The sequence below is a fragment of the Branchiostoma lanceolatum genome, chromosome 13 (genome assembly GCF_035083965.1).
Source record: "Branchiostoma lanceolatum isolate klBraLanc5 chromosome 13, klBraLanc5.hap2, whole genome shotgun sequence".
NCBI classification, from domain to species: Eukaryota; Metazoa; Chordata; class Leptocardii; order Amphioxiformes; family Branchiostomatidae; genus Branchiostoma; species Branchiostoma lanceolatum.
In genome coordinates, this window is record NC_089734.1 from 7,857,096 (window position 1) to 7,867,123 (window position 10,028).

General features: G+C 41.9%; 2 protein-coding genes across 2 annotated transcripts; both read left to right on the forward strand.

Annotated features, from left to right (window-relative positions):
* Nucleotides 1-6: 6 nt before the first annotated feature.
* On the forward strand, nucleotides 7-5,542 carry LOC136447200 (protein neuralized-like). The gene is made up of 12 exons (XM_066445904.1): nucleotides 7-136; nucleotides 373-452; nucleotides 604-692; nucleotides 907-1,401; nucleotides 1,640-1,747; nucleotides 1,912-1,973; nucleotides 2,213-2,325; nucleotides 2,570-2,699; nucleotides 3,023-3,108; nucleotides 3,364-3,416; nucleotides 3,771-4,289; nucleotides 4,482-5,542. The coding sequence occupies exons 1-12, from the start codon at nucleotides 86-88 to the stop codon at nucleotides 4,775-4,777; spliced, it is 2,082 nt and encodes a 693-aa protein (XP_066302001.1). The 5' UTR covers nucleotides 7-85; the 3' UTR covers nucleotides 4,778-5,542.
* A 1,169-nt stretch (nucleotides 5,543-6,711) lies between these two features.
* Nucleotides 6,712-9,931, forward strand: LOC136447205 (large ribosomal subunit protein eL27). Its single transcript, XM_066445919.1, has 5 exons — nucleotides 6,712-6,835; nucleotides 7,296-7,388; nucleotides 8,667-8,836; nucleotides 9,247-9,357; nucleotides 9,847-9,931. Exons 2-5 carry the CDS (start codon nucleotides 7,308-7,310, stop codon nucleotides 9,893-9,895), a joined length of 411 nt encoding a protein of 136 aa, XP_066302016.1. The 5' UTR covers nucleotides 6,712-6,835; nucleotides 7,296-7,307; the 3' UTR covers nucleotides 9,896-9,931.
* The last annotated feature ends 97 nt before the right edge of the window (nucleotides 9,932-10,028 follow it).

The window sequence follows — 10,028 nt, forward strand, 5'->3', positions numbered from 1 at the left end:
ATTCCCCTGCAGTAACCTGTTGAACAATCCCGATGATGAGAGGTACAGACAGGTGTACATCCGGTCGGGCACGTTCTGGGACGCCATGCGGCCCAGGTCCGCGCAGCAGTTCATGGTGGCCGCAGGGTGGGTCCAGGTAGGGGCAGTGTTATACGTAATACTACAATAACTACATATGAATAAGATTTCTTTGAACAAGTATAAGGTTGAAAAATCAAACATACCGCATCCATTGATTGCACATGTACAATACAGAGTTTTAAAAAACAGAAATATCTGCACTACGAAAAAGGGATCCATCATTACATGTTCAAGATGTTTTTCCAGTATTTTCTTGATAAAGTCAACAATTGTCTATTGTCTAAATTCCAGGTCGGAGACAACATGGTCTTCCCCAACTACTACGACGCACTCATAAAGCCTGCTCTGGATGTTCTCAACGAATGTCTAAGGTGAGCATCAACAGTTAAAGTAATTGGCACTCTCCCACTATAGTGGTAATTGAATATAATCCCTCTTCGTATCGTCTGAATGCATCGTTAGAAAACAATAGCCACCGATAATGAACAAGGATTGTTACAATGTTTTTCTACCCTTTCGCAGTACGTTCCCCCCGGAGCCCATCTCCCTGTACGGACGTAAAGACCCAGTGGGAGACGCGGGGCGAGCACCAGAGACTACTGCAGTGGAAGGTACGATCTCAGGGAAATGGAAATATGGCAAGGCGAAGGAGCATGAAACAGTGTGAAGAATTTTATTTCTATTATGATCTTTAAACTATTTGGATGTGAAGATGTCCTAGATCTATAAGGTGTAGCATACTAGGTAGATAGAATAGGAACTTAAGTTGCATTGTCTACATGACCATCTGCATCACCAAAGCATTATTTTGTACTCTTTTACTAGGTATGACGTTCAATGAGGTACATGGTAGTGCCATCGAGCTGTCAGAGGACGGACGGACAGCCACGCACCGTGACGACTCCACCGATACAGGCAGTACCATTACCTTTAGTGCCAGGCAAATAAATGCCAATGACGAAATGTGTGTGAAGCTGCCTACCACCGAGTCTGACACTGCCACAGAGTCAGACGTAGCCACCGGCACATTACACGTCGGCATCACGACCCTGGATCCTTCGACACTGAACCTGGATGACCTACCAAAGCAGGCAGCTGACTTGAAGAGCTCGGATGGTTTCTGGATATGGCCGCTGGACGACAGCCTTACGGACGAAGGTAGTGTCCTGAAGCTGTCTGTGGGCTGTACGGGTAACCTCACGTACTGTGTGGACAGCAAGCCTCCTGGAGGATTCATCAGTAACATCCCGACAGACCAGCCTCTGTGGGTCATTCTGGTCCTACAGGGACGAGTTGGAGAAGTGACATTCGTTGATCAAGGTAAGTGGGAAAATCGGAAAGCTCTAGTAATTCCATAACCGTTATAGTGGCTCTGCGATCAACATGTTATGTTCCCAGCCACACAAGAAGCATTGTTATAGCGTAGAAATGGAACTCCGAATGCTTTCTCACTTTCTCGCTTTTGAGGAGATGGCATAATGTCTTTCAATCCTTCTTCGTCGCGGTTTACAAGTAGCTATCCAATACAAATGAGTTTAATATGTACCATCTTATTCAGATGAACTAGCTCCTGCAGAGCCCGAGGTGCATAAGGAAGAGACGAGTTCATATCCATGGGACACTGAGGGAGATGACCTGTATGACATGGAACCCACCATGCCATCATGTAAGCAGTAGTAGTCTCTATTCCTATTGTCATGAGGTATACTAAAAAAAGCATTTACTTGGGACTGTAATGTGATATTACGATTTCCAATTTGTTAAAATGTGTGCTAGGTTAAAAGTAATACAACCAAACACTCATATGATTAACTATTTTGACATAAACAGATACCAATGGAGCAAGCCCTTATGGTGAACACCCACCAAAGAGATTTCCGGGTGAGACAGAGGTGAGCATAGCCTAAAATCACCCTTCATTTTCATGATTATGTCGTACTTTGTGTTGTGTATTTGAGAAAACGTTTACTCAAATTTTCTTTTCTTTTAACATTCAGATCATCACGACATTTTACAACAACTTCTCGAATAGAATAACTGGAAATTATGTACATTCCCAATGTTAGAATTGCGAGACAGAGGATGGTGATATGGGTACGTTTGCTTGAACATTTGGTCACTAATTTTTCAGGCGCTCCTTCGGGAGAAAACACCGATCCTGGAGGCATGTGTCGATGCCATCAAGGAAGAGGCAGGGGGTGACAAAGCCAGGGTCGCCCTCTCGTACATTCGGATGCAAACAAGGTGAAAAAATATAGCTTTTAAGCTTCATACTTGTATATAAACTCAAAGAATTTCAAAGACATATTTATTCGGTGTATATGCAAGTATAAAGTTTCAATGTAGTATAAAGCAAATGAAGTTTTATCTATTTACTAGACATTGTCATCTACGAGAATGCAAGTATTACATTTTCATTGAGGTTCTATGAAGTTAACATACAAGTCGTTACAGTTGGTTTGATTCTATATATATTTTGGTATTACAGAAAAATCCTGAACCGACCCAGCAGTGATGAGATTAGAACAATCCACATGAGGGACAAGATGTTCATCTTCGCCGCTCATGCCGCCACCCAGTCTATGTTGCAGTTCATGGTTGCTGCTGGCTGGGTCATTGTAAGTCTGTCTTTCACTGTAAATAAAAAAGACAGAGGTGTATTGATGTCATCCAGTATCGTTGACATTACAATTATATTTTCATTGCCATGGCCTAGGTCACCTGAGAATTTGTTATTTGTTTTATGTGTAAGAAATCTGAGCTTGTAATTTTTGTTTTCATTTATATTGAAAACCCAAAGCCATACCCAAATGGTGATAGCATTTGTCTTCACACTTTACACGCATAGCTATCGCCAGGAAGTGAAGATTTGATATCGTAGTTCACTGAATCTGTCTAGCTCTGTGAAATGTTAACTTTGTTATTGATCTTTGCTTTACAGAGAGAGGAGGAAAAGACATTGGTGTTCCCTCGGTCTAACGATGACCTTCTCGAGCCAACCCTACAATCAATCGATGCATGTCTGAGGTAAGGAGAGAGGACAAAGATTACTCTATCATTCACCGTGATAGTCGTTAAAAAATGCAACTACAATAATCCAGCAGAATGTTTTATATATTGCAACGGTTGTACCAACCAAATACAGTTCTCTTCTCATTATTCTATCAATATAATTTGTGTAAAATGATGTATGATTCGTTGAGATAAATCCAGAAGCTGGCAATGATATCACATCAATGTAGTATGCTGTGTCATGATTCATTTCTTTTATGCTCGTCACAGGACCATACCAGGCGGGTACCTGGATGTGACCCGGTTCGAGGACCAACTGGAAGGTAAGCAGGGAACATATCATAGGCTATGAATGCGGGATGTCGCGGGTTCGATTCCCATGTAGAGTACCAAGTACTATTACTTAATGCTTTCTCGTTTATCAGAACTGTACTCAGCACTTATATGTAAGAGTATGGAAAATGAACACACAGTACTACAAGTAGTCAAGTCCATTGCTGTAAAGTTGTTTGTGGTCTGAGATGGCCTTACGCCCTACACCATACGGTCAGGGCAGATCTTTAACTCTTATCAGCTCTATATGGATTTATAATACTTCCATTGTTGAATGTCAAAACACAGCTTTCAACCCTCTATCATGTCGATGATTTATGAATAGCTTATCCTGTTCTTTCCAGGACTGACAGGTGGTGGTATTGAGGAACTACAGGATGTAGAGTTCCACAACGTACACGGAGCTAACATCGAACTCTCCGACGACAAGAGAACAGCTCGTCGCCCGGGAGGCATCAGTAATGCCATAGTCTTCACCTCCAAACCGTTCCGCACCAACAAGCGCGTGGCAGTGGAGTTCACCGACTGTGAGCCGGACACCAATTGCGCGGCGATGTTCGGCGTCACCACGGAGAACCCCCTCTTCTGGAAGCCGGCGGAACTGCCGCTGTTCGGAACCCGCGACCTGGCAAACAAGGACGGCTACTGGCTGGAGCCGATGGGAGAAGATGTGGCCACTGAGGGGAGTGTGCTCACCTTTCACGTAGACAGTGGTGGATCCTTGGTTTACTCTCTGTACAGTGCTGATGGCGAGGAAACGATGAAAGAAGTCGAGGTCTTCAACGACATACCGACAGACAAGCCACTGTGGGCCGTCCTCGACCTGTTTGGCTCCACAAAAGCTGTAAAATTTATCAATAGAGGTTAGCAAAAGACATCTTTTTGTTATCATTTTTGCAATAAAGAAATGATGTAATGTTGTATATCATTTTGACTTATTCACTGCCATTAAAGATCGTAAGTAACTTTAACGTTCTTAGCAGTGGTTACCAGTATTTTTTACTATCAAATTCTGTTTTAGATGTGACACTTCTTTTTTATGACCGCTACTCTAGAAGCTGCTGAGGATGAGTCCAGTGAGCCAGGACTAGACACTACATTTCAACTGCCGGGCTCCGGGTTCAAGTCATCCATGGGCTCCGACTTCCAACTCCCGACAGGCACCGGTTTCCAGCCGTCAACAGGCACCAGTTTCCAACACCCAATGGGAAGCGGTTTCAGTTTCCAACAGCCAATGAGCGATGGGGACCAGTCTCCAATGGGAAGCGATGATCCTGAACCATTCAGCAGCTTCGAGCCAACCACATTCACTCCACCGGCTCGTAGCGACTTCGAACTTGACCTTGACTAAAGGTCAAGCCGTTGATATCTGTACAAACATGATAATGCAATCAATGAAATATACTGGATTCAACTAACACTTTTGATTGATTTTCAAAATTTTCTGTTTGATTTTACGATTGGAATTGTGAGATATTTCAAAAGTGTTTTCAAAATATCTTAAAGTATTTCTTCTTAAGACAATGTGCTGCTGCTCAATTAATGAAGTAAAAATAAGAACACTGTAATGAGTTACGGTAAAAAAAAAACTTAACTATGCAAGACGTACTGATACTTAACGTGTTCGAGCATTTGCGGAAGAAACCTTTAGTCTATTGTATAATATGAAAAAAGGATATGTAGTATGTACTAAAAAGTCCATAATGTATAGATACATTGGTTGATGTTCGATAAGAAAAGGGTTATTTTAGTGCGTTAAGACTTATGACTCTTTCTTTTAAAAACATTGATATCATAAGTGCCTTGGCAATAACGAATATAAGGCGCGCCATTAGTGAGATTAATCACATTTCATATTTAGATGTGCAAGTTTTATGGAAATATCATGCTTTGCTTGAGTTTCTTTACCGTGAAGTTACTTGAGAAATGTACTCTGTACTGTCAGATTGATATCATAAGTGCCTTGGCAATAACGAATATACTATGTTCGTGAGGTTAAGCATTATTTTTAGCCATGCATGGTCTTTGGAAATATCATGCTTTGCTTGAGTTGTTTGAGAAATGTACTTCAGATGCAGCATGGCACAACAATAAAGCTGATGTAGATACACTGAAACTGAGTATTAATCTATGCAACTGGTTATTACGGGTGTCAGGACCGCAAGTGAAGGAGACAGCCTGTGGAATTAGTGTAGACATTTAAAAAAACGTATGTGACAAATATGGCTTGCCTTCTACGGTTTTCCATTCAACAATAAACCTTGATTTTATGAGGGAATGGCTCGGCCTGGAAGAGTTAAAGGAAAGATGGGGTTGTGATAGTGATAGTATGAAAAGTAACGTGCACGAGGAACTAAAGAACATGACGTTTTCTTAATATCTTTATTATTTTGGTTTCAGTTTCATGTATGCTGTTTGTAACATACTCAAGAATTTATTTGGACCCCAGACAGCAAAATGATGTAACAAGGACATATATACGGACATTCATGTACCTGCAAAATATAGAGTGGTTATGTAAACTCAAAGCAGATAAGCACATATATCCTTAACCTACTCATAACTAACAAGATATGATGTATGCGTGAATATAGGTGGCGCTTCGATAGGTGGACATAGTAATACATGGACTCCTCTCGCGGCGGATAAAATCAAACCTTTTTATGTCAACTGTTGTCTTCTCATTTTAGATGTACATGATGTACGTCTGGACCTATTTGGGAAAGTTTTTACTGGCTTTTTGCCTAAGGCCTTGTATATTTCGACACTTTAAAAGTTGGGACTACATACCCTATCATAGCCTAACCTGCAGTGCCGATACTGGCCGCCCCCAGTTAAGTGTCTAAAACGACCGTCAAATTGCCAAATTCCTTTCTTTTCGGGATGATGGGGAAATCGTGGAAGGCTCGCAAATGGGTTTGTATTTTTGAGGCTTATATGACTTTGTTTTCGAACAAGCGAACATCTATAAAGAAGGCTATCAATATTCAAGACATTTCACAGACGAAGCAATACGATATCAGGTCATAAATGACACGTTTCGTTCATGATCGCATTTTACCGATAGAAATGGTCGAAGTGTACAGGTCCTGTGAAATTGTCACGGTCTGAAGGGCTACACATCCAAAGTTCATTCTTATTTTGTGAAAGAAGAAGACGTTGAACAAATTCAACCGCGTTTTCTGACTATTTGTCGGTAGATAGATCCGATTTCCTTCAAAGTGTGTAAAATATATCACATTTCACGTAGATTTACTAGATACGGGCAATACAAGACTAGGCGCAAGAGGGCGCTCAAAGTCTCGTCCTACGCGAGAGCACTGCCACGAGATTTACCGAGGATGGAAATGAACTACCCCCCGCGAAGGCCCTTCTCGGCCTCTTTTCACTGGCCGCCATCTTGGTATAGGTGAGTGTACAATCCTCGAAAGAAATCGGTGTCAATCCACCCTTCTATGTCAACTACGTGCACCGAATCGCGTTGTACAACAAGATATAAGTTAAAAGAATGCAACAGTGTTATTATTTTCTTGAGTTTTATCAACTTTAGGCTGATATGTCTGCGATAAAAATGAGGATTATCGGTAGTTGTGTGGATACACGTTTCTGTGTGGTATACACGTTTCTGTATGGTTCAGACCTCTCAAACTTGTTCAGTGCAGAACTAGTTCCAGACAAGCAGTTCCTATTACTTGTATGGTGTTCCCTCTGCAAAAAGCGACGGTGTGTCGCTATCTTACGGTTTCCCTTCCCATGACACTATGAGACGAAACACTCCAACATTACTGTGCTGTTTTCTAGATATGCATACCGGTAATAATTATGCCATGTTGAAGACGTTTACACGAAAATATCTCTCCCCTTTGTAGGCCGACATCACAATGGGGAAGTTCCTCAAATCGGGGAAAGTCGTCCTCGTCCTGAAAGGGAAGTATGCAGGCAGGAAAGCTGTCATCGTGAAGGTAGGGTACTATGATATAGTTGCAGACCGTCTATGCGTGTGTACTGTTGGGGGAGGGGGGCAACATGTTGATCTGTACTTTTCTGTCGTGATGGCTTATTCCTACTTATGATGTAAGCCCTCTGTGTCTTTGTCTTGTCGTGATACTAGACAAAACCCCGCGTGGGGCATAGTGTCTAGGACTTATGGTCAGAGGCCTTACCCAAGTGTGGCCGGTGGTGGTGGTGCACGTCGTCAACAAGAAAAAAAAAAGTGGTGCAAAAATAAACGAACAAAGTAGTGCTGTACATTGCCACACTAGGTATAGGCTCCTCCCCTTACAGCTGGGTGAAGCCGGGGTAACCATAATACTTGGCCACCCCAGCTTTAAAACTATCTGTAGTCTTGGTTTCGATAAGATGTTGCGGAAGTGCATTCCATTCTATGACTGTTTTTGGGAAAAAGCTGCCTCGGTATGTTTCTGTCCTACAGGCGACTGTGGTAAAACGTTGCTGGTGTCCTCTGGTTATGTTAGTATTTCTTGTGAGGATATTGTGGATGGGGATAGCAATAAGGTTATTGACAGCTTTGTACATAAGTGAAAGGCGGGCAACTTGTCTGCGCTGTTGAAGGGTGGGCCAACCGAGGGTTTGCAGAGTGTGTGTAATGCTGGTAGTCAAACGGTAGTCGCCAGTGGCGAACCTGGCGGCACGCCTCTGTACTGCTTCTAACTTGTCCTCAAGTTTGTTTGTTTGTGAATATATGCGTTTGTGGGGGTCCCACACAGAGGACGCATATTCAAGTTTGGGTCTAACAATGGACAAATAGGCTTGAGCTCTGATTGATCTACATGCTCCCATGCGTCTTTGTTTTTCAAAAGCTATGCTATCTTGTTTATATACTAAGTAGTAAATTGATGGTGACTTCTGTAAACTTTGTGATAGTGACTAACTGGACATACCTCATGTGCAAGTATTTGCATTTAGGGTTATAGATTATGTGCAGAACTAGTTCCAGACAAGAAGTACTCATTACTTGTATGGCGTTCCCTCTGCAAAAAGCGATGGTGTGTCGCTATCTTACAGTGTCCCTTCTCATGACACTATGAGACGAAACACTCCAACATTACTGTGCATTAAAATAGCTGCTTTTAGAAAGGTTCATTCAAAGGCAAACTTACGCTTGAACATTTCTTGGCCTTACCCTAAAGCCACTTTTTATACACTAATATTATCTATGGTGGTCTTCTATGATATGTTAGTTTTGGACTTCTAAATGCTGAGTGACTTCCTTTGTGCAGAACTATGATGAGGGTACACATGACAGACCCTATGGCCATGCGCTGGTGGCTGGTATGGACCGCTACCCTCGCCGCGTTACCGCCAGGATGGGCAAGAAACGCCTGGCGAAGAGGTCTAAGATCAAGGCTTTCGTGAAGGTGTGCAACTACAACCACATCATGCCCACAAGGTATGTAATATCTCTTCTGTATTAGGCCATACAACTTTACTTATGGATACTAGAGACTCAAATACTGACAGTCAAGTCTTCATGCAGAACTAGTTCCAGACAAGAAGTACTCATTACTTGTATGGCGTTCCCTCTGCAAACAGCAACGGTGTGTCGCTATCTTACAGTGTCCCTTCTCATGACACTATGAGACGAAACACTCCAACACTTATATACAAGATCCTCAACAACACAGTGATTTAAACCATTCTGTTGCAACTGTTGACATTCTTGCCAAAGATGTGATAAGGGTTAGCATTTCAAATTTGAATCAAAACAACTGCCTGGTCTGTGTTGCAAAGCAAATGCTTCCTTCCTTCTATACAGTACAGCATTAAGTGTATTAATAACTCTTGGTTTCTTGTCTGCAGATACTCTGTTGATGTTCCACTGGACAAGGGCCTCATCAACAAGGACGTGTTCAGGGATCCCGGGCTCAAACGCAAGGCAAAGAGGGAAGCCAAAGCTAAGTTTGAGGAGAGGTGAGTCTGAAGGAAATGCTGTCTACTCTGTAAATCATACCCTTGCATAGTGATGGTTGTAAACAAAAGAATACACAGACACAGTTGTCTTCCTACCATGTTTGCAGTACAAATGATTTCTTGGCTAGTTGGAGAAATATTACAGATTCAAAATAGTGGTGTGAGCATCATCATGTAGTTCTATTGTGATAGTGACTAACTGAACATATTTGATGTGCAAGTATCTACATTTAGTGTTATAAAATATGTGCAGAACTAGTTCCAGACAAGCAGTACCTATTACTTGTATGGCGTTCCCTCTGCAAAAAACAATGGTGTGTCGCTATCTTGCAGTGTCCCTTCTCATGACACTATGAGACGAAACACTCCAACATTACCATGCATTAAAGTAGAAAGACTTTGAAGGGCCTCAAAAAATTGGTTGACTGCCTATAACACATATTTTTGAATGTTGTACCAGTATTATGACACATTTCCCTCCTGTTTCAGATACAAGACCGGCAAGAACAAGTGGTTCTTCCAGAAGCTACGCTTCTAGATGATATAATAAATCTGTCATATTCCGTTCGAGAAATATCAGCCTTCTTGTCTTTCTTTTGTGTGACTGAGCAATATGGTGTGTGTTCAAAAATAGAATGGTACAATCACTTGTGAACTGTAATTATAAAAGT

Excerpts from the sequence above, each read along its gene's own strand:
- LOC136447200 (XM_066445904.1), top strand. The coding sequence starts at position 86 with ATGCGGCCCAGGTCCGCGCAGCAGTTCATGGTGGCCGCAGGGTGGGTC. Across the intron at positions 1,974-2,212 it reads GATTTCCGGGTGAGACAGAG|GCGCTCCTTCGGGAGAAAAC; the intron begins GTGAGCATAGCC and ends CTAATTTTTCAG. Across the intron at positions 2,700-3,022 it reads TTGCTGCTGGCTGGGTCATT|AGAGAGGAGGAAAAGACATT; the intron begins GTAAGTCTGTCT and ends TTTGCTTTACAG.
- LOC136447205 (XM_066445919.1), top strand. The coding sequence starts at position 7,308 with ATGGGGAAGTTCCTCAAATCGGGGAAAGTCGTCCTCGTCCTGAAAGGG. Across the intron at positions 7,389-8,666 it reads GGAAAGCTGTCATCGTGAAG|AACTATGATGAGGGTACACA; the intron begins GTAGGGTACTAT and ends TCCTTTGTGCAG. Across the intron at positions 8,837-9,246 it reads AACCACATCATGCCCACAAG|ATACTCTGTTGATGTTCCAC; the intron begins GTATGTAATATC and ends TCTTGTCTGCAG.